This window comes from Corvus cornix, chromosome 11, assembly GCF_000738735.6.
Source record: "Corvus cornix cornix isolate S_Up_H32 chromosome 11, ASM73873v5, whole genome shotgun sequence".
NCBI lineage: Eukaryota > Metazoa > Chordata > Aves > Passeriformes > Corvidae > Corvus > Corvus cornix.
Window position 1 is genome coordinate 15,106,452 of NC_046341.1, and position 24,033 is coordinate 15,130,484.

The 24,033-nt window shown below is 42.0% G+C and overlaps 1 protein-coding gene across 9 annotated transcripts in view; it reads left to right on the top strand.

The window, feature by feature from the left end:
- The window catches only part of ZNF536 (zinc finger protein 536), a 344,627-nt gene that overhangs the window by 221,817 nt on the left and 98,777 nt on the right, over positions 1-24,033 (top strand). For all 9 annotated transcript variants that reach the window (XM_039558356.1, XM_039558359.1, XM_039558354.1 and 6 more), the window contains one exon: positions 3,627-5,207. In XM_039558356.1, the coding sequence (XP_039414290.1) occupies positions 3,627-5,207 (1,581 nt within the window). The remainder of the gene's footprint in view (positions 1-3,626; positions 5,208-24,033) is intronic.

Consider the following 24,033-nt stretch of genomic DNA (forward strand, 5'->3'; position numbering starts at 1 on the left):
AATAACTCATCCAGACACTGCTCTTGGCAATAATACCAGGGTAGTCATTACACTGGCATGAATTCTCTGAAACCTTTCCTCAAAGTATGAGACACAAACAGGTTGTCTTCTAACAAGAATCATAGCCTACCTCCTTGTCCCCTGCAGTGTCCTTTGGACATATACTACTGCATTCGCTGATAGAATCCTGAAAATTAGTGTCCTTTGGGTTTTCCATTGAAACTGGCTTGGTTTGAGGTGAAACTGGGATTTTTCCCACAGCAGTTTATAACTCTGTTTTGTCATTTGTACAGGGTCTTACACAGGGTGTAGCTGGTTATTAATTTGAATGGATGAAGTAGCATCTAAATAACTGCACAATTACTGAATTTAGGAAATACTGACAGAGTAAATTAAAAAGATTCAAAGATGATTGACTCCATCCTACTCCCTTCTCCCAGTGCCTGCCCTTGAAATAGCAGCATTTAAGACTGCTTTGAAGTAAACTAACCACTGCCAGTATTTGGATCTGGAAGAGAAGAGTGAGGTTTTGAATAGCTCTCTTTCAACAATGTTATTTGGCCAGTCCTGTGTTGCAAAGGTGGCACAGTGTGTTACTACACTGAGTTTAATTTCAGACCTTCAGCTTTAGATCTCATTTCTAGCCATGCAAGGGGTGGGAGCACCACAGAGGCAGCACACCAAGGCTGGGTTAGATCTGAACTTTTTATCACACTGTCTCAGTCAGTGTCTTCTTTCAGTCCAATGCTTATGGCATTGGTGGCTAGCTGTGTGCAGATCTCTGCTGAAAGGAAGCTCACTCCGTGGAGAGGCCTTAGAGCAGAAAATGGAATGACTTCAAGGCTTAGCAATTCAGAATAAGAGTATGTTGTGCCCAGGGCTTTAGACTGGAGGTACTTTTAGAAGTACAAAATAGAACTAGTATTTTCTCTAGTTAGCATTTTTTAAATTACTTGTACCCATTTTTACATATGGATACTGCTTTAAGCAGTTTCTGCATGTTTTTAGCAACATCAGTACAGCCTATATTGCAAATTTCTCCTTCTCCCTGCAATAGTTCTCCAGCAGTTGACACAGTGCCTGCAATGCTGGGACACACTTTTTGATGGTGCCACTTGATGTGCAATGCAAACACACTGAACTATCATTAGAATAAAAGGAAGTGCTCAATATAATTGTGTTAAAGATTTCCGTAAAGGCATAGGGGATGCTGAGGAAGAGCTTTTCAATTAAGAGGAGTGAAAATTCAAAAGTGAGAACATTTAACCCTGTAAAGTCTGGCACTTGTTTTTCACCAGTCTCATTATGTCTTAGGCAACACTTGAACTACTTAAGTCATGGTAGAGGCCACTCATGACTGCTGACAGTAACTGGTGGGACAAGTATCAGAACAACTGAAAGTGGCTCAAAAAATACTGCAGTGTGCAGATGCTGTAAACCCAGCATTCCTGTCTGTCCCCATTCTGACTGGCAGCACAGCTGTCAGAGTTTGCACACTCCCAAACAGCCCTGCAGAAATGCAAACAAATAGACAGCCACTGTCTTTTGTCCCCTTGTCCCTACACTCAAAGGCCTGCAATGGGGTTGTGTGTGCTCAGGTGCCCACCTGGGACCACAGAAGCCCAGACAGGTGTGATCCATTTCAGGTTCGTGGTTCAGTAGGAACTGGCTTTTTTTGCACAACTCCCACTAAACGCAGCCCCTGCTCCTCATCGGTGAAGTGCCAGAGCTTAATTAGGTGATTGGGAAAGACTCAGAAGTTTCATTGAAATGTTTAAATCTGATTTCTTCTGTTAAGCTGTGTGGACTGAGGCCTAAAGCATGAACCATGCTAATTACTACCTCTCCCTCTGCTGAGCACCTCTTGTTTGAGGTTCTGTGCTTTTCTCCTCTAAAAAGGTCGACTGATGTGGTTTGATATAAAGCTCTCATATCTCGCCCTTTAGCTTTAGGATTACATTATGGATTTAGAATTTCCACTGCTTGTAAGGTACTTCAGCCCTGGCTGGACTGCAGCATGTATCCAGCCCCTGTTCGTGGTCAGTGAGCTCTCGTGCAGCGCTCCATGGCCATGGGAGTGTTCCGGGCTTGCATCTCATTAGTAAATTCCTGCGATCACTGAGAGCAGCCGCTTCCCAAGTATTTACCAGCCCTTCAATTGAGCCTGTACATTAAATAACAGAAGTTTGAAAGCCTTTCAGTTTTGTTTTTAGCAGATTTTGAGGTTATTTGAAAACGGATATCTTTCCAGCTGGTTTGGTGAACTACATAATATTATACAGCATTTTTACTGTGGAGGAAGATTTCAAAACAAATGTTTCCATTATACCATTTGGAGAGGCTTGCCTTTGTCTTTTTTATCATTTAGGAAAAAAAAAAGCTACCTAGAGAAAACAGTTTCTTTTTCTTGCCGAGCTCCCTCATAGAAACAATTGCCAGTATTGACAGCTTGCAGATCTTTCAGATTTCTGTCTCTTTTAGTGAGGATTTCCGTATTTCTTCCTTTAAAAGAAATTCTGCATTGCTAACAATGCTCTGCAAAAATTTAGGTATACTTTTGCTTAGATGTACATTCTTTTTGGATATGTCAATATTTATTATATATATAAAATCTTCTGCCTATTTGAAAGTATAGGAAGAACAATAAAAGTTTAGTGTGGGCTTCAAATATTTATTTAATTCATGGAAATCATCTTATATGTTTTAAAACTCTATTCAAGCCAAACCTAGAAAAGTGCTTATGGGAGGTAAATTACACATTTTACTACTCGAGCATTAGAAATGTCATTAGTACAAAATTAAAGGACTGCAAAATCCAGTAGATAATACTAATTTCAAATACAGAAACGGAATATATTTTGTACTTCTTATTACTCGATTTCTTTTTTACTGACTACTTTTTATTTTAACTATATGTTCTTATATGCTGCAATCATAATGTAGTGTAATGATATTAATATTTTATAGAATCTGTATTTATAGTTCTTTATTTAGAAACAATGCAGTAGGTCTGCAGATCTTTGAATCCTTCTGGAATGGTGCCCTCCAAATAATGATAAATTACTTGTGCAGTATGCCATTTGCTAATTATATCCATGATTTACTGCAGAGCAAGACTTAAATCATTCATTTCAGTCTTGCGTAACAGTGCCATAAAATTTTTAGGTTTAAAAATGGTTTCCATGTGTATAATTTAAACAAATTTTAGAGCAATTGTATACACAAAATATTGCAACCATCCATTTGTTACATTCTTTGTCTCCCTTTTTTTTAAACTTGTACTTTTAATGATTACTGTGGTTGAAATTGTTATGCTTCATTTTCATAATCATAGCTTTTAATTCTACAACAGTTTTCTACATGTTAGATTAAGAAAAGGATGGCTAATTGTGTGTAGATACCATGTCATTCCTGAATAGCCCCACATTCTAGAAACCCATTTTAGAAATACTCAGTTTATGAATTAGTCTTCGATTAAAGGCGTTTCTTTTTTTAAAAGTGAATTATTAGTACCAAGATCTTCTTGTTTTTAAGCAGCTAATGCTGATTTTTTAGTTTCTTCACTCATCCGTACACCAAAGTACAGTTAACTCTCTTTATATTTTGTTCTTTGTCCACACCTATAGGTGAGAAGCCTTACAAGTGTCCACATTGTGACTATGCTGGTACTCAATCTGCATCCCTCAAATACCACTTGGAACGACACCATCGGGAGCGACAGAACGGAGCAGGGCCACTCTCTGGGCAGAGTGCAAGTCAAGAACACAAAGATGAGACACCAAGTAAAAGTTCTGTGTTTATTAGACCGGACATATTGCGAGGAGCCTTCAAGGGACTTCCTGGTATTGACTTCCGAAGTGGCATGGTCTCACAGCAGTGGACGTCAGGAATGTTGTCTTCTGGAGATCAGCAAGGACAAGCAGCTGGCATGTCATCTGAAGGATCTGCAGAAAATATGAAGGGTTCAGACATATCTTCCAAAGGAACACACTTCTCTGAACTTGGCCGTGCTTACCAGAACATGGTCGGGAACGGTGTGAACTTTCAAGGGTCTTTGCAAGCTTTCATGGACAGCTTTGTCCTAAGTTCTTTGAAGAAAGAAAAAGAAATGAAGGACAAAGCTCTCTCAGATCCGCTTTCAGCAAAAGCTCTGGGCTCAGATGGTGGTGAGGAGAAGATAAATAGCAAGTCCTCACAGCGGAAAACAGAAAAGTCGCAATACGAACCTCTGGACTTGTCGGTAAGGCCCGATGCAGCCTCTCTGCCAGGTTCCTCTGTCACTGTACAAGACAACATTGCTTGGCATGGTTGCTTATTTTGTTCTTTTACAACTTCATCCATGGAACTTATGGCTCTGCACCTCCAGGCCAATCACTTGGGCAAGGCTAAACGTAAAGACAACATCATAGGCAACAACAAAGACCAGTCTAGAGAAGTTTCAGCCTCGGTGAACAAAGTGAGCTTGCTCCCCTCTTCTGTGCAGTCCAGCAAGGAGGCAGGAGTTTCAAACATGCTGAGCCAGCTGGACTCGGCTTCTGAGAAAATGACCCAAGGACAAAATAAAGAGACCCTGGGAGAGCAAAAGAGCATTGCCTGGCCGAGCCACATGGAATCCACTTTTTGTAATTTTACAACAGACTTCTATAAGCAGTTCGGTGTTTATCCTGGTGTTATTGGCACGGGAACACAAAATTCTTGCACCAGTAATGAATCCGAAAGAAAAACACAATCCGAAGATGACCCAAATATTCTGCTCTCTGACTCTGTAAATAAAAGTGCTACTGATGACCTTTCTGATATAGCTTCATCTGAGGATATGGAATCTTCCAAGGAAGAAAACATTGAAGATGAGGACATTGACACAGAACCAGATATTATGAATAAGCAGTTGTCTGCCATAAATAAAGAAAGCAGTGAAGGAGGCGACAATATACAAAGTGCAGTCACCTCACAACCCACACAAGGGCTTGTATCACCGCTGCCGCAAGCTTCAGAAAAGCAGTGGCACAGTCAGAATCTTCTCTCCTCACATGAAACTGCACAAGGAGTGATGAAACCCGAACAAGTTCAGGGTCCGCAGGTCCTGGAGAAGCAGATGAACATGTTGTCAGTCCTAAGAGCTTACAGCTCTGATGGCTTAGCAGCCTTTAATGGACTTGCAAGTAGCACAGCAACTAGTGGATGTATCAAGAGACCTGACTTGTGTGGTAAGTTTTAGACCTTCTTTTAGACCATTTCAGAAAACACTTGTGCAGAATCATGAAGCTGCTCTTTAAATATAATTAGTCATGTTTGTTAGTAATACATTTTTTTAAATGTTAAAACCTGTGGGCCAAATTCTAGTCCTATATGTGGTCTACTCCATTGAAATCAGCAGTGCTGCATGCATACTTAAACAGGATTTTAGAAAGAACTTGCTTTTTAAACTAGAGTAGCAGCAATATAAACTATCTGTGCTAGTGGCATCGGAAGGGGATACTTACTGCTTTAGCATACTCAAAGGAGGAAAAAGTTTTAAAAAATTTACATGGTAACTTGCAAACTTTTCAGTATTTTGATACAAGAACCCAAGAAAAACACTGGATTCTTTGCCAAGCGAACCTTGCTTTCTCTCTTTTTTCTTTTTTTCCCCCTTTCTTTCTTTGGATTAATGAAATCAAAGGCCAAGTGCATGGAATGCGTCTACCTGTGTTGAACAGACTTTATTTTTTCTTTCTTTTATTTTCTTTCCCTCCTTTTTTTTCTTTTTTTTTTTTAAATTATAATTTTCTGGTTTGGTTCAATGGCACACATGCAGTACTTGCCCTTGACCATTTTCACTATTCTAACCAACAGTTGTGTAAATTGCAATTTGCCTAACTAAGAATATGCCTCCAGGTAATTAAAATAATAGCACACCAAACAAACAAAACCGCCTTTTACCCTTTTCAGTCTCTAATTTACAAAACCTCAGTTTTACTTCCTCATATCACACACCTCGTATTTACAAAAATTTAAGTTAAATCTATTTGGAACAAATGAGATCGAGGATTTTTTTTTCAATTTATCTCCTATTTTGTCAGCACGGTGTTTGTTTGAAAGAGATTTTAGAGCGTAAATCCTTTGAAAAACAGTATCACTTTAAAAAGCAGAGTCAGCAAAGGACACAAAAACTTCAGTAATGTTCACTTCACTTAACCTTCAAACTCATCAGAAAACTCATTGTCAGAGCTGAACATGCATAATAAAATGTATTCAAGTTAAAAAAAAGAAGAGAAAACATTATCAACAGTTTTAAAGCCTGACAATTTAAAACGAAACCCTCAATCTGCAAGCACTTAACAGTAGTTCCTCTGGTTAACTTAAGGTTAGTGGGAGCTTTGTTTGACTTTACTGGCGGAGTGTAGATGCTCAAAGCCATAACCCCTTCTCCAGGCCCCTCTCTGCTTTTCCACATGTAGTAGTTGATCTGATAAAAAAGTCTGATTTCTACACACAAAGTTTATCTCGCTTGTATCCTTAGAGCATTGTGACTTCACAATATTGTCATTACTTTAACCAATATCTGCTCAAGTATCCATGTGGCCTTACTTGTAAACTTCTGTGTCTCAGTGCACTAAGAACCAATTTAGGTAGTTGGAAATATTTTAGATCCTTAAAAATCAGCATTATTGAAAAGAGGTGATTTAATTTGAAGCAGGTAAAATCCTACTTGGATTTTTTATTCCATTTGTGGACTACAATCAATTAACAAAAAAGAAAAAAAATACAGAAGAGAAATTACTGTCTAAACAAAAGTAAAAAAATTGGAAAACTAAGATTAGTTGCTTTGTGCAAAATTTCTTTATGCTTTTTCACAGGCATAAGATTTTTAAAACAACAACAGAAAAAACCTGTAATATTATTATTGAAATGAGGTCATATTATTTCCATTAGTTTTTTGTTTCATCTTCCAATCAGTTCAACAGACATTTTGTGATAGCTTGAGTTTATATGATTTTAAAGACCATATCCCTTTCACAAGCTCTGCCCAGTGATAATGGATTTGACTTGAAGTATGAAAGAAAAAAAGAAACAACAGAAGCTTCTCTGTTCTACTTTTTAAGCCATTTTTTAATCGAAAATGCAGTGGGAGTCCTTCCGTCCCCCCCCTCCAAAAATAGCTTTTTAAAATTCTTTTCTGTCATTCTACTGGTGTTTGCAGAAGTATAAAGGTTGACTATTTAAATACATTATTTCATTTTTCTCAATATCTCACAGCAAAAGTGGATGAGTATGAACAATCCCCATGTCAGTAGCTCTTTTTTTTTTGTTTGATTGGCTTGGACACCACCCACTTGAAAGTAGTGTTTTTGGGGGAGTTTTCATTTTCTCAGTGACATTTTATACTGTGAAATCACACTCCATCTGTGCATGTTAGTGTGGGGAATCCCACCTGATGTTTCTGCACTTGCCGATTAGCAATCAGGAGCACCCTGTTCATTTATTAGCCTTCCTTCCTTTCCTCCTGCATGAAGCCCATGACCAGTCATGGTTCCCTTTGTCTCCCCTACTGCCTGGGAGATCAGAAAACTTGAGACACACCTCCAGCATCCGATTTCAGGGCATGATTCTCATGTTCCTTTTGTGTTTGGGGAGACTCCGTGCATTTGCGTTCCTTTTTACAGCCAGTGATGTGTGTGTTGTTGACATCTCAAGAGAAAACATTGATGCATTGGATAACAGTCCTTGCACACTCAGAGAGCAAGGCATAGTGCTCTTTCTGTAGTCAGAATACAGAGGAAATAAAATTGAAATAAAATATTTCAGCTTCAGTAAGATGAGATTGCATCTTTTGCTGGCCACGCTAATTGAGTTGAATTTCTGGCTGCCTAAAAAACAAGCTGGGTTATTCAGTGATCCATGTGGATCACTTTTAGATGGCAGATTTTACCCTAAGATAGTAGGTCAGGTTTTAAGCAAAAATCTTGGCACAAAAAAAAGTTTAGTTTCTAGAGGAGAATGCCACCAACTCACATTGTTGTTTTGGAAAGTCACTGCACATGTGGAAGCAGTCCTCAGTTTCCCTATAATGGAGAATGAGAGATTGATGATGTACACAAAATTCATTTATGCTCCTATCGTGCTTCAGGCTGTAGGGATGAAAGACACAATTAGGAAAGAACCATAATTACTGCATAATAAAGAAATTTTCATGTCAAAATGCTGCTGAGAGAAAAATCACAAATTTTTGTAATATTTCTCCTTATATAGCAGAATGAACAGAAGGAAAAAAGAGCACTGATAATTTTACAGTTACTTCTGAACTGTACTTGGTTTTGGAGTCTCAGGTGATTCTACCCAGGAGCGGATCTTGTTAATCTTTGCTGGCACTCATTTCCTAAGAAGATGATAGGCCTTTCCTTGCTGCTTGGCAGCAAGTAGCCCAGTGGGGAGGGGAGACCCAAGGTGATGGCTTCATGGCTTGGTAGCTGTCTTGAGCATCTGTGTACTCTGCTTTCACAGCCCTTGCTGATTTGACAAGTTAAGCTTGGAGATTCTAGATCTATTTTGTATTTGAGTTTTGAAAGATCTGTTTTCCTTTCGATTTGTGCTCTTCTCTTTTTCTGCTTGTCTTCCCATATACCTGTAGTCGTATCACAATAATGTTCTACCTTCTGTTCCAATGCATTAATTTACTTGTGATTTGTGCACAAGACCCTTTATGACAAGACCCTATCCCTTCTCTCTCTCTTCCGCTTTTAATTTCTCTGCTTTGTGACCAAGATGGTAAAATTTCCCTACTTGCATTTGCTACTTGGGAAGTACTTAGGCTTTCAAAGGAGAGCTGATGGGCTGCAGAACTGTTGGCCAGAGATGGTCCTGGGCGTTAACTGGCTGCTTAATGGGTTAGTGCTATTGAATCCACACTTAATGATGTCCAAAAGTATTAGTTCCATGTTGTCTCTAAATCTAATTTGCTTCCATTCATGCTTGCTTTCCACTGCAATTAGTGCTGTTTTCTCCTGCACAGGCTCCACCCCATTATCACTTCATCCACTGTATGAAAACAGGGCAGGGCCCCTCTGATGCATGGGAGCAGCTTTGGAGTTCTGATCCTGCAAAGGGCTGAGCACTTTCAGTTTCCTTTGCAGCAGAAAGCTTTCAGCATTGCACAGAATTATTAAAATGTTCAGCATTGTAACTTTCTGAAATACCTTCCAAATGTGGAACTGCAGCGCAGACAAGAGGGCTGGGCAAGGGGAAGATCAATTGTGGCAGATTATTACAGCTTTATTGTCATGTAATTATAGTGCTCTACCCCAATGTTTAAATAGTGAATTTAGTTATTGTAAATTGCTTATTGCCACAGGTGTCAAAACCAAAAAAATCATAATGCTAACCCCGTCAGAACTACCACCAACACATGAAACACGGAAAAAGATTTTTAATTATTTGTGATGGCTTCACCTGAATCCTTATTGCAGAGCTTTTAAATTACAAAATCCATATTAAGAAGCAAAAGGCCTGATATATCCAAGCCCTAGGACAGCTGCAAGGCAATGGAAGGTCATCCTACTGCAGCAAATTGTAGTACTGCCCATTTAAAGTATCATGTAATGCACTTAAGGAACGCTTTGTCCTGATCTGTAGTTGGAGGACTAACCAGAATATTCTTTTCCTTCAAGGCAGAATGAAATGATATGGAAGTTTTACAGCAGACTTTTCTTTACCCCATTATTGTGCTTTTGAAGAGGTTTGTTAGTTTCAGTTAGGAGGTCCAAGGCCAGCTTTTAGAGTATAAACTGTTCTGCTGAACAGGAGATCAGCACCTCAGCCCCTGCCTGGGTTTCAGACACACTTCTGGATGCCACAGTGCCATTTGCATGGCAATATCAAACCAAACTCATATGGCTTGCTTCCTTTTTTTAATTAACTGGGAATGCCAGTGATCCAGTGAAGTTTGTGTTACTGGATAAAAGGGCTGGTCTGTGAATAGCATTGTATTTGCCAAATGGTTCGCTAGTCATTTCAGTACAAACAAATGGATGGTGTCTGTAAGTCTGCAAACACTGTTGACATTTAGCCTTGTTTATGTTACTTTCCTTTTGCTGCATATTTTTGGCTAGAAGAGATACTGCCTGAATCAACATTGACTTCCTAAGCAGAAGCTAAGGGCCCAGCCTTGCATCCCTCATTCTCGATGAGTAGCACTACTTATATGACTAAGGATTGCAGAATCAGGTCCTGTGTTTGTTTGACTTTAAATTTCATTGCTATTTTCATGTAATTTAATTTGATTGTATTTTGTTGTATCAGAAATCGGTCAGGTGATAATTTCGGTATCACCATTTTGTATACTGTTGAAAACTTTTAGTTACCATTTTTCATACTGTGGTGTGACATTCCCATTCCATTTATGTTTCTGGAAATTAACCCCTAAAATATCTGATACAGCTAAGTGCTGAGTACCTCCTATTCCCAGAGAGACTGGAGGCATTCAGTCCCTCCTAACACCACATCTGAAAGGGGGATTGTGTTTGCAAAAGGAGGCCTTGGTATGTGCCTTGATTTCAGACATCAGTGGCCAGCCGCAGCAAGGCAAATCCCTAGCACAGAAAGGCTTTTCTTTTCTTTGCAGAGACAAAATAATGATGTAAGCTTAGAGCTGTGTGATTTTTGCTCTAAGTTTCATCTCCCAAACAGTATATTCTTATTGTTTTTGTCATATCCAGGTCAAATTTAAATTATAATTTAGGATTAGGGAGAGGCATAGAGATGTTTCCAGGTCTTTCCAAAGTGAGACAATGCTCTGGTTTGTGTTTTGGTTCAGGAATATACATTCCTGTGTCTGAGGTATAGTATTTCCTATAACTACTCATAAACATGAGCAATCTAGACATTCTTGTAAGTCAAAACTAAGTGTACGATTAATACCTATTAAGAGGCCAATTTTAAACAATTAATTTGACAGCAATTATAATTTTATGTTACAGGCTTTCAGGAATAAATAACCAAATTCATCTTTGTAATCTAAGGAACTTAGGATATCTTTATGCAGAGATGATCTTGTTATGCACAGTATTGCATACCTGGAAATTCTGAGGTTTGCTCCCACCTATCTAGATGCCTGTAGTGTCAGGGATAAATAATTACCTGAGGCTTATTAATTGTTTCAGCAAAGAAAAAAATATATACCTTAAGTGTAAGCATTAATATATGTGTACACAATACATCCACAATATATAACAAACCATCATAATAGTACAAAAATAGAGGTCCTGAATATGTTCTGTTATTTATGTGTTTGGCAAGCTTAGGGAATGGACTTTAGTATGAGTGAAAATTCTCTTAACATTTTTAAGGTTATTTATTGTCATTTCTATTTGAGTTTTTAATGGTCCTGTATTTTGTAATGCTTTAGCAGGAAAAAATACTGTAGTTATCTTTTTTCATATTCTTTGAGCAATATTTCTAGCTTAATATATTGTGCCAGGTTTTCCAATATTAACCAAGAAAGACAGTAAAATTCAATGAACAGAACTCTGACATCCACAATTTAAAACCTGTGATTGAAGTGAAATGTGTAAACTTCTAGTGGGTTATCATGTGCTTTGGAATAGAGTATTGTTGGAAGTAATTAGAAAATATATTAAGGTTTCCTGGTAATGAAGGTATGTAAGTTTTAATAATTGTTGCTTTCTGAATAAGTGTCAAACTATATCTTTAAATGTATATGGAGTTACAAGTTAGGTCACTTCTGAATGGAATGTAAAACAATACTAAAATGCTTCAATAACTTATCTCAGTGTTGCTAATAAAAAAAAAAGCTGTTAACCATTAGTGCAGTTTTGAGTCATTTTGTTAATTAATTCAAGAAAACTCTCTGAGAAACTGTTGTACCTTTTGGTAGACCAAAAACCACTCATACAATCCACAGTTGTTTGATGCTTTGAGAGGCAAACTCTGCAAAGATGCTTGTTGGCCTTGTAAATGATATTTATTAAAAATCCCATCTTTTAAGGCATTAGAATGGTGCCATGTACTGTTAGGCAGGTATATAAGGGGGGGCATTAGACTTGTTTCCTCTATACCTTGGGAATGTGGGACCAGTTTCTCCTCCGTCACCAGTAAAATCCAGAAGAAATTTTTGTGGATGCCTCAGGGTTGAAAATGAGAAGTGTGGGTGGATTAAGTGTGTGAATATTTGTGCCTGGGTGCTCGGCCAGGGTGAGTCAAATACGGGGTTCTAGTGCAGCAGCTGGAAAGGCAGCCTTAGTGAGCAATGGGTGTGCAAGGCCTATCCCAGTGGAGAAATACCAGGAGCATACAGAGTGATCTTTCTTGGGTAACCTTGCCCAGCCTTAGTGAAGTCACAGCTCCAATCCCTCATATAGCCCTGAATGCTCATTCTGGTTTCCCATGGGAAGAATGTGTGATGAGCATCCTGACAATAGCCTCCCTCCCCAGGCCCATGTAGGATTCTCCTGAGGTAAAGCAAGTGTAGGAGAACAAGCAGCCAGCCTTGCCAGTGCCAGTAGCACCACCCAGATCCATGGTAAGTGTTTCCAGGATGGGGTCCATGACAGGTGGCCCGTTGTCCGGAGCACTGCTGAGCATGCAGTGGGAGCTAAAGGAAAACATGTCTGGGGCTCCCAGTGTCACGTCTTCATTAATGTTCTCCCTTCTAAATAGCATATTGGTACTTTTTATTTATTCCACCAAAACACCATGAGTCAGGACCTGACATTTTAGTGTTCTGTGTCATACTGAGAAAAATCTGTGGTTCAGCAGTAGGACAATTATATTATTTTGGAAGGGCTAGAAATAATACAGCATTTGTGAGACAACTGTAACATTTATCCAGACTCAGTGTGAGATTGTTCTTCCTTTTATTTGGAGAGCACTTCCAAAAAAGTATCAACTAGGAGCACAGAAAAAAAAGAAGACAAGAAAAAGTGGCATTTATGATTCCATTTAACCCCCATCGGGTATAATCTCATTTTGTGTAATACCGCTGGCTGTTCCCTGTCTAAACTTCTATGCAGTGAGCTGTGAATATAGTCCTTATTGTCCTGTGGGCAATATGACTAAGGAAAAAATATCTCTGTAATACAATGGAGCATTTGTCTGAATGGCATAACCTAAGGTCCATAACATCAAATCTAAAGTTGTAATTATACAGCTGCAGTCACACCACTCAAGTGAAGGCTGTGTCAGCACTTGTATTATATAAGGAATCCTGTTTTCAAGGGTTGATGAGTCATGTGCAAAAAACATTTATCACTAAACAATTGTTCTGATTGTTCTGAAACAACATCTAGGTATGCGCCTTTCCCCAGCAGGACATGGTCATGTCTTCTGCAATATACCATGGCATACTTTGCTAATGAGTGCATCTTTTTTGAGCTTGGAAACTACCTAAAAAGTTGGGACTTTATGCAGTTTTATTACTGTCAAAACATAAAGTGGGGAAAAAAAAGAGTGACCAAGGTATTCACTAACAAGGATTGTAACAGGCGAAACTTGTCTTTCTCAGAAATTAAAAAATTAGGGTGGTTTTTTTTCCCCAGTTTGTCATCCCCAATTTTGCTTTAAGTTCTTGGATCTGAACACTTCCTTTGAAGGCCCAGTCACAATTTTGGTTTTTGAGCTGCCTTGAAATCAAGCCTCTCCAGCTCAAAGTAACTGTTATTGCCATTTGAAGCAGCCGCACATTTACTGGTGAGGAGCAGACAGGAAAGAAGTTTATTTACAGCAGTGCCACAGAGGTGAACCAGGAGCACTCTGCATCCCTCCCACGTGAATGTAAAAGGATTACACTTAGGATTGAGATCAAATACTGGAAACCACAGCAATTTTCCTACTACATGAAATTTCTAGATAAGTATGCTGGGTGTGAGTGACTTCAGCTAAGAGGGACTCCTGCCCAGAGCAGTGCCATTTACAAACAGGTGTCCCTGGAGGCAGCCCCACATCAGGCATTTGCACCCAAGCTGCCTTGCCCGCCCCATTGTCCGCGGAGCGAGACGAAGGCCAGCCAGTCCCTTTAAGCTGATCTCCTCTGATCCGGGGCGTCTGTAGCGCCATTCCCTGCATAGAACAGCCATTGTTCAGCTGCAGAGCAACAGTGGGGTAGAGAATAGCATGCCATGCTGGGGATCAGAGACTGAATTGTTCCTTAATTATCTCTTACTGAAGGAAAAACCCAAGGCATATCCCGATATGTGGCATGACTCTGTCAGAACACGAGTCTTTTAAAAAAGATTTGGGGAGAGGGGGATCCAATTCAGAAGCTGGCAATCCTCACTTCTCCTGCAGGTCTACCTGTGATTCACTCACTGACCATGGAAAGAAATAAGTTTTCTGCTTTGGATTCTACATTATGAAATGGAAAATAATAGTACTTATCTCCCTGGTAGGAGTGCTGTGAGGATAAATGAATTAATTAATGTTTGTAAAGCACTTTGAAGATGAAGAACATTATATAAGTCCTCAGTGCACAAATGCTTCCTTCTCTGACATAACTACAGTAAGCTATAAAAATGTACTGGTGAAAATAAACACATATTGCAAATATGGGTTGGGTGTGTGCGTGGCTGCGGTGCCCCAGCAGTGTGGGTGGGCCTGACTTCCTGAGCAGCCAGCAAACCCATCGCCAAAACCTCTCTTAGCTCCTGCCCCTGCACAGCAATGGTGCTCGGGGCTCTCTGCAACAGCTTTGGCATGCTTTGACTGTAGTGTCTTTTCACCAAATCCATGGATTTTTACATCGGTGCTCTTTTGGGTGCCAGCTGGGCTGAGCTGCTGGGTTTTGGCCACTGCCACATCAAGCCAGCCCCAGCCCCATGTGCCACCAGCCACGGCAGGCGATGGGTCAGCAGTGTTTTGTCCTGGGCTGCTCCCTCCCCAGTCCACTGCCGTGCCTGTGTCAGCAGCTCCTTGTCAGGACCAGGGTCCTGCCACACTGTCTGCCACAGTTTGTCCCTGCTGTTCAGGGCCAGTGTGACTGGTCCCCATGGTGCTCGGCAGATCCCAGTCTGAATTGGCTCTTGTGTGTTTTTTTATTGAATGTCAGTGACTTCAGTTTGCAACTTTGAAGTTAAAATTTTTCTTGCCTGTTATTCAATGTCCCCATCCTAGGTTAGTCCTTGCTGCTTTATTCTATATATATATATATATATTTTTTTTTTTTTTCATTCAAGCCAGGAAGTGTGTTTGACCCCAAAATGCTCACACGAATAACAAGGCAAATTAAGAGGATGAAGGGAAGGAAAACCAATACTTCAGCCATATAGAAATGGGACATTTATCAAAAGAGACATATAAGAAAAGGTTTGTGCATTGAGATGAACAGGTTAAAGATGAAATTCAGTATTTCTTTGGGGCTCTCCTCAATTCACAGCTGTTACATAGATCAATTTGATAACCTAAGAAAAAGGCCACTTTAGCCCTGATTGTGTCTCGTTTTACTTTTCCCTTTGCACACCTAACCCTGTTCCAGTCTGTGCACTTGGATTTCTTTTAAATCCTTTCAAATTATGCTGGTAAACCTGTTGCTGGCTCAGCCTGCCAGCTGGAGTGCAGAGGAGGGCAGTGTGCTGCTCCTGGGGGCTGCAGAGCCCCTGCCCTGCTCCCCACTGCCAGCAGCTGAGGGCTCTGCTCTCCCTGCTGGGAGTTTGAAGCGGGTGACAGCTTTTGCCCAGCAAAGTTTGCTGCCATGCCACGTTCATCCAGATGCCAAACGCACCAAGACGCATCACCAGCACAACCAGACGTCCCCAAACCCTGGTCAGCACCAACACGCACCCAGTGGTGTGGCTGAGGTTCCCATTCCCTGACATGAGAACCATTTAATAACAGGAGGGCATCTGGGTGTATTCACTAATTGTTATATAACTGTACATTGGGGTGAAAAAGAAGAAAACAAACCAGAAAAGCTTTCCCAAAGGATAGAGGTGGGAATCCCATTAACATGACGGCTCCCTCTTTAGTTGCCAAAATGATTGGCAGCAGGATAAGGTCAGAAGATGAAAACCAAGCCGTGGGGGACAGAGCGAGGAGGGGAGGGGGCCAATCAGTTGAATAAAAAACTGAGTGTCAGTGCTGGGGAAGGAGAAAACCGGCACTCCCACTAGAAAAATCCTCACCCTCTGCTCCCCTACTGTTTGTTTGGGGAAAATGCTGCAGCTTAATCAGAATTATTTACAAGATAATGGTCCATTGTTTGTAGTAAGACAGATGCTGTCTGTGGGAATTTGGTGGTTTATGCTCTATGCATTACAGTGCCATTGCTGTGTGCAGATGGGATCACAGTGGTATTGTTGTTATCCACTTTTTGGAAATTTGGAGGATCCTTACTGTGAAAGGAGGATCCTTAAAGAGAAAAAAAGAGTTTTCTCAGGCCCAGAGCTGGGATTTCTCTTAAGGTAGAACTGTGTTTGTACATGTGTGGGAGGACAACGTGGAAGCACTTTGCTTGAGACTTACAGCATGAGGGGTCCCTGGGCTGACTGTACTTGGTAGTGACAAACATCTATTCAACAGATGGATGGAGGGAGGGATGGATCCTCTGTGTCTTTCCAAAGGCTAGAAAATACATCCTGGTGGGATATGTCCATGCTCCCTCCTTTGCTGGGGACTGTCAGAGTCACTTGCTTAGAAGGTGGTGTGGGAGGTACACAGACCTGTCTGTGTGGAAGCCAGGCAGGCCTGCTCAGTGATCATCCTCTGGCTGTGTGACTGCAGCCATGGTGTTCCCTGTCACCCTCCCCATGCTGCAAGCTTCCACCAGAAAACTTCATCCTGATGATCTATGGGTGAGGCTGTGGGAAAGGCAAGCTAAATTTTTGCTGGATTCATATTGGAAACAAAAGTCCCAAAGTCCTAAAGAGAAAAGTCTTTATTTATTTAGAAGATCAAATGCAAGATTTAATATTTTTTTTACATTTTCCAGCTGAAAATGGCCCAAGTAGAAAGTTCAGTGTGGAGGCCTAGAGCCTGGCAAAGGGGACAGGCGTACGATGTGCAGGTGGGTGACCCTCTGCCATGAATTGTTGCATACAAGAGGAATAGGGAGCTCAGATGAGGCCTGTGGAGATGGCTGCTCCATCAGCATGTCCGTCTCCCCAGCTGTCTGGGTCTGTCCCAGCAAAGCGTGAGGGACAGCAGCACCCACAGCCCTTTTCCATGACCCTGGAATGAGGGACAAGGACCACGCCATGCAGAGCTCTGCTCTCTCAGGAGCAAACCCTGCCCTGCCTTTGCTGCCTGGCCCACGGAAGCCTGGGACATGAGAAGATCCCTCCTCAGGGCCCTGCACGTTGGAGCCAGGTGCAGGATGAGGGGGTGGAGGGTGCCTGGGCGGGGGTGGGTGTATGTGTGTGTGTGCCTGAGCTTCCTCTCTCAAAAATCTGCTTTTAGTGTGCAATAGCTCACATATTACCTCGGCAGAGATCCATGTGCACCAAAGGCAACCAAGAGACGACAAATCACCAGAAGGGCTCCAGAGGGGATTTTGAGCATCCACGTCTGGTATCCCAAGATCCATTAGCTTGCAGGTAAAATGGAAAACTATGACCATCTCCTTTGTATGCAAGATAATTAAGCTGTCTTTCCATCACTGCAAAATGCCTGAGTTTCCCTGGAGAAAGCAGAGGACCTGGGAATGGGGAATGAGGCAGGGAAGGGCAAAGAATGGCTGATTCACAGTTTTTGGGGTCTGTGCAGCTGGAAATGGGTTTCCAACATCAGTATGTTCTCCTTTGGTTGTGTTTTCCCTGAAATGGGTGGTGGGAGGTGGCAGCTCCTGAGTCCTCCCTTCCCTCTGGGCTCAATGTGCATCCGGGGATGGAGCTGATAGCATCATATCATGAGTGGAAACCATTTGGCCCAATAAAAGGGATCTCCTCTGAATTTTGTGAAATGGAGTTTTCCAAGAATACCCTTGAAGGGTTAGATTGGCACGGGAGATTGCAATTCCTGAGTGATTGCATTTTTCCTAAGTATCTCCAGTGGGATCTGTACAGGGAGCTCTAAGTTTTTTTTCTCCAAGTCAGCATTTATTTGCAGAATCCTAATTTTGTATTTCCTGACATTTAAACTTTTCAGCCTAATATTCTAATAAGGATTCCGTCTGTCCGTCTAAATAAAGCTTCATTCTAATGAGGACACCATCCATCTCCTGAGATGGAGCTGTAACAACTTCCAGCCTCAGTGTAATTTTAGCTGGACTCCCTTCCCCACCCTCTTCTCCCCACGGACCTCTGTTTGGGGTGAAAATTATCTGTTTTGGGCTGAAGTTGTGCAGGATTTCATTTTGGGTCAAGTGACTGAGCTATTGTGTAAGCCTCTGCTTTCTCTCTGAAAAGGGGGATTTTGCTCACTCGCCGTTGTACGTTCAGTGCCTGCTTATTTGCAATTTCTGTTCATAAGACTGTGGGTTTTCATGCCAATGATTTTCTGTTTGAGTTGTTGGAGTAGGGAGGTTGTGGGACCATGCCAGTGTCAAAGGTTGTCACTTGAATGATAATTAATAACATTATCAGGATGATTATGTGTTTAGATGTCCAGAATCAGGAGTGAATTGAACTTGTTAAATTTAATTCCTACCTCCGAATGACTGGGGTATTGGCGTGCTCACCAGTCTTGCGTTTGCATAAAGGACAAAACTGGGAATTTGAAAGGGCAATGACTAATGAGAATTGCTGAAATTCTGGGCTTTTGGAGTTCGCAGGGCTTTTCCTACAGCACCATCGCTGTGCGAGCGTTCACCAGGCAGGAGAAGGTGCAGAGTGGCTGCATGACAGTGTTTATAGAGCTTGGTTTCACTGTGTCAGTTGTTGACTGAAACATCAAGTCGTTTGAGATTGGAGATCATGTCTTTTAAGGTCCAGAAGAGCCGTTTCACATGCGACTGATTACCTCTGTCAGAGGCGAGAGAGCCAGGTCCCACCTCGGTGGGTGGGATCTGAACTCCTGCTTTCAGAGGTCAATAACAGGGTTTTTAGACCTTTGTGCTTCTCAGTCCCTCATAGCCAGACCTTTTCTGTTAAAACTGTTTAAATTGCAAACCACTAATAAAAGGATCATATGTGTTTCCCACTGAACAGGTTCTTTAAGGCTATTACGATAATTAAAAACATATGGTGCCTATGCAAGTCAGAGGGAAACCACAGATGTACAAATTAGGTATTATATAAGGTTTTTCTTTTTTGCCCTTTCAAAAACTACAAGTCAAAGAGATACAAAGAGATGAAGATGATAATTTTTCTGGAGATGGTAGGTAGCATTTTGGATTTTTAATCATGAAATATGTAAACCACCTTTCTTATACATAATCAGAGCAAACTCTTTCTCATAAGCAGGAAGAACAAAATATAGTGGCATATGACTGCAGTATTTATGGAAGGAATAAGGAAACACTTTGTTTCATACAAGTTATTGGAGACCAAGAAACCTTTTGCATTTTTTATGATGTTTCCCTGCACAGACATGGAGGATTATATTTATTAAATATTGAATTATATTGAAATTGGATTGATGCAGCCAAAGGAGGACATTTCTTTGTATTCCATTTTTTCTCCTTTTAAAAAAGGGAAATGTACTCATATTGATTGCAGTACAAGTAGTCATTTGTTTTAATTTAAAAATATAGGATTGATTTTGAGAAGGTGATAAATACTGCTAATAAAAAAATTCAAAATGGGGATTTATAATGATTCTCTGTTAAGTCAATGGTTTAGAGAGGCTAACTTATAATAAAAGTAGAGACGTGCTGAAATATCCATAGCTAATGAATTATTTGCCATTTGCTAGTGCTGCAAAGTTTCCTTGGTTTGCTGGGTCCTGCTGCAAAAAGTAAAATTTATGTCATCTAATGCTTCTCGCTCCTTGCTTTGTCTTTCTCGTGCTAAGAACGGGCAGCTGAGGGTCTGCCAAGCAGCCAGGGGCCCCCTCCCTGTGCTGATGTGCACAGGTGTTCCAGAGAGGGGCCGGACCCAGGTGTGGCTGCGCTGCCTCAGGTTGGTGCTTGCCGTGGGGCTCGGGGCTGCCCTGCAGCTGCCCCTCAGCCCCCGCACAGGTCCCTGCTTGTGGCACACGGGACGGGCAGGGCGCAGCAGCTTCGGGAGCCCTGTGACTCGTGCCTGTAGCCTTGAGCTCCCTGGCTCCCGCAGCACCAGCATCTACCTGGCACCTGGCCCTGTCTCCGGCGACAGACACCTTCCTCTTGCCCGTGGGGCCTGATGCCTCCTGTGTCCCGGCAGGAACGGGACCGCAGCAAGCCCGGCGTTGTGGCGGGGCTCACAGAGCATCCCACCGGCACAGAGCTCAGCAGGCGGCGGATGAAGGACGCCCCTTCTTGTGGCTCCCAGGCCACGGCATGGCGAGCACCCTGCCCACGGCTGGGCTTGTCCCTCTGCCGTAAGGGGGATGCTCTCCGCCCGCCTGTCCCAAGAACCAGCCCCAAGAACCAGCCCCGGCTGGGCCAGCTGCGGCTGCAGCCCGGCTGGGGGACTGCGCCCGGGGCGCGTCGTGTCCCTCGGCAATTACACCCCGGGCAGGCAGCCCGCACCTACAGCCGGGATCTCAACCCCAGGTGCAGCTGAGCCTTTGGAGACCCCTTGCTCTGTTTGCTGATGCTTTCTTCTGTCTCTCAGCAAAAAGTAGGCAATTTTTTTTTTTCATTCTTTTTTTTCCTCCCAAATGAACTTTTAGAAAAGACCAAAAAAACAAATCTGGGGAAATAAGAGCAGGAGACGACTGATGCTAACACTTCAGGTTTGCAGGAGTGGTGGCTGAGCAGGCATTTCTGAACAGTCTTTTCTTTTCTTGAGTGAGTGATAGCAAACTCAGTGTTATTTCGCATGTAGGTATTACCATTTTAACTTTTACTGAGGTAAAATAACACCTTGTCACTCAGTGCAAATACCAATCACAAAATGAATTAATTGTAATAACTGTTGTCAACAGAACAAAAGACTTGTTGCTTTCCTAAGCAGATTTCAGTGCCACTGATAACTATATACAGAGGTTCCCTTTGGGCTTATTCGGTGCATGTAGTCAGAACATAATTTCATCTGTCTTTCTCTGTACTTTGTTGTAAAAGTCTCAGAAATTGAGTTAAAAACCTGAATTCTTTTACATATCGCTAAGCATACACTTTTTCAATCATTATGATTTTTTTTCTCACAGAATCCCTAAGCATTTTTACTAGTTAATTAACACTTTTTTTTGTGGCTAATTTATTAAAGAATTAACAAGTTTATAACAGTCTGCAGAATCTGTTGGTTCACCTTAAGCTGTGATGGACAGTTACTTTCTCAGAAAATATGGGCAGCTGTTTTGCTACACAAAATAAATTTTTGCTGATGTTACTTCTTCAGCCAGTCATCTTTATCCAAGACGAACACTGCTATCCCAATAGATGGGGGAAGTTTCCTTTGAAAAGGGGGGAAGAGAGAAAAAATTAGCCAAGAAAAGCAGAATTCTTCATACTTGTGCTAACCACAAATTTATTCAAGCAAAGTTTTGGATGGGGGGTGGGCAGTTGGAAACTAATTAACTAATTTCACAAAGGAGCCTCAGTACAGCAGGGATCAGTGCCAAAATGCTATACTCATTTTACATGGCTATTTAGCTTAATAATCTAAAACACTATGGCATATTCTCTATATTTTACTGCAAATGCTATGTATTTTCTTAAAGAAACTTATGTTAATATTGCAGCCTGGGATAGTCAGCCATCACTGCCAATGGAAGAGACACTCAACAGGAACTGACCCATACAGCAGTTAGAGACCCATTTTGCATCCTTATTTAACAGAATGTGTATTTTAGATTGCTTTCCCCCTCTTCCCTTTCATAACATACCAACAGGCTTCAGTACTCCCTGCCCTCCTTGGGAGTAGAATCACAAACTAATATAAAATACATGGAAAAGTAATTATCCCTGCATCTTCCCCAGAAATAAGATGGAAATCAGGAAAGTGCCCCATGTAAAAGTCTGTTTGGGTAAGGCTGCCTGGCATGAAGGGTGGGAGGCTAAAGAAGCACCGGTGGAGCAGCTGAGCATCGTTAGCTGGGCGCTGGGTCCAGCTGCTCTCGCTTGGTTAAACAGGGTGCATGCAGTTTTTTACTGCAGCACTCTTGTGCAGGAGAGCAAGAAGCACCCTGGAATCACAGTAAGACCTTGCTGAAATCTTTTCCTTTCCAAGTGTGGTTGAGGTGTAGGGCCAGGAGCCTCATGCAGCCCCTGTCTGGGCTTTGCAGTGGGTAATATTAGTGCCATGCAGCCTTGATGTGGTGAATTTCAGATGTTTCCCGTCCACCCCTCTGCTGTCAATAATGTTTGGTTTGTCTTTCTCATTGGCAAATGCTGTGTCTTCAGCCACCAGTCAGTCAAGCATTCCTGCTTCTACTGGGAACTTGCTTTTTGCGTGGGCAACTTGGCTCTGCAGCTGCAATAGAGCATCTGTCTGCCTCACATGGGCTCGTGGTGCCGGGGAAGGACCCGCTTGCTCACCACTCTGCAGGGCTGATGCATGACTCAGTGTAAGCTACAGCACGTTTGTTCTCACAGTCTTCTCTCCTTTTCATTGTTTAACGTAAACAATTCTCAATGTGCCTGAGTGATTTTTCTCTCATGTACTTCCCATGGCAGATGGGCCTGGAGTATCTGTGGTGGTTGTGCTGGAGCTTGAGTGGTTTTGTTTCAGCAGCCTTGGACCAAGGCTGTGGATGACCTTGTGTGGATGCACAGGGATGTAGGAAGGCTGTGCAAGAAACTCTTCCTGCGGGTCAGGTGTTCATCAGAGAGAAGTGGCTATGGGAGGCAGTTGCTATGGTTGTGGTCCTTGGGCCTGTGGCTTTTGTGCTGCTGTAGTTTTTGGGACACCCAGCCAGCACTGTCTGGGTTCTGCTGCACCTCTGTCATTGCTCCTCTCCTTGGGGTTGCAGCTTACCTCCAGATGTAAGGTTTTGGACAGAGGAAGCAGCATGAAAAAGGTTGACCAGCATCTTCTGTGTGTTCTAATGCTGTGTGGGTGGGGATAGCAGCAGCCATCCTTGTATGGACTCACGGGGTGTTTTCAGAAAAAGCCGATGTTAAAAACCGCAGGTCAGGCTGGGCATGGGCAGCACAAATGCGACAGGAGGACACGTCCACTTCCCCCACGCCAAACCTGGGAGTGTGTGCTGTGTGAGAAAGCAGGGAGAGAGCATGCAGTTCTCCTTACCCTGCTGTCTGCTGCCCCCCCTCCCCTCACCCATTTATATCTCAGTAAATCTGTTTGACAGAGAGAAAATACTCCCAGCCTCTCATATAACACCCTCTCTTGTGCTGACTGGTGCTTTTTGCTGTTGTAACTTGGCTGTCACATTGTTTGCCCACTGTCCCTTTGAGGCACATCAGTAATGGTGTTCCTCCAAAGTTGGAAATTAGGGTGCCCTAGGTCAGGTGGCCAGGAGCTTTCCACAGCAGAGCCCGACAGCCCCAGTGACTGGCAGGATGGGACGTGTGCTGTTTTGTTGTCACTGGGGCTGATTTTGGATTTGCTTCTCAGCCATCGCTGTTCTGTGGTTTTTTTCTGCTTCTCTTTGGGTGATTAACTGCGAAAAGAAGCGCTTCTCGTTTCTGCGAGCCACTCCTCTCCCTGCTTCTTGGCACTAGTTGCTAATCAAAACAGGTCTTTGATAGCCAAATGGCATTTGGCTGAGCCAAACACAGAGCTAGACACACAGGCTTCTTGTGATTAAGCGCTTTATTAATGTGAGGTTTAATGCACGTTCACTCCCAGCGTGCGGACCCAATGGTAAATGTTCAACAATCTAATTCTGTAGCACTGTGTTTTATTTAGCATGAAAATATTCCCGGGTACACAAAAACAGTGCTCCACTTAGGAGCGATGCTCTGAAGGATTTTAAAATACTAATTTTTTGCTCTTTCCAGAGCAAAGGTGTGTTAGCCTGTCATTTTATAAAGGGACAAGCTGCACTTTTTTTTTTTTAACCAATCGTGTTTCTATGGATAAACAAGTGTAGAGTTCTAAACTAGTAAACTTTTACCATATTTGT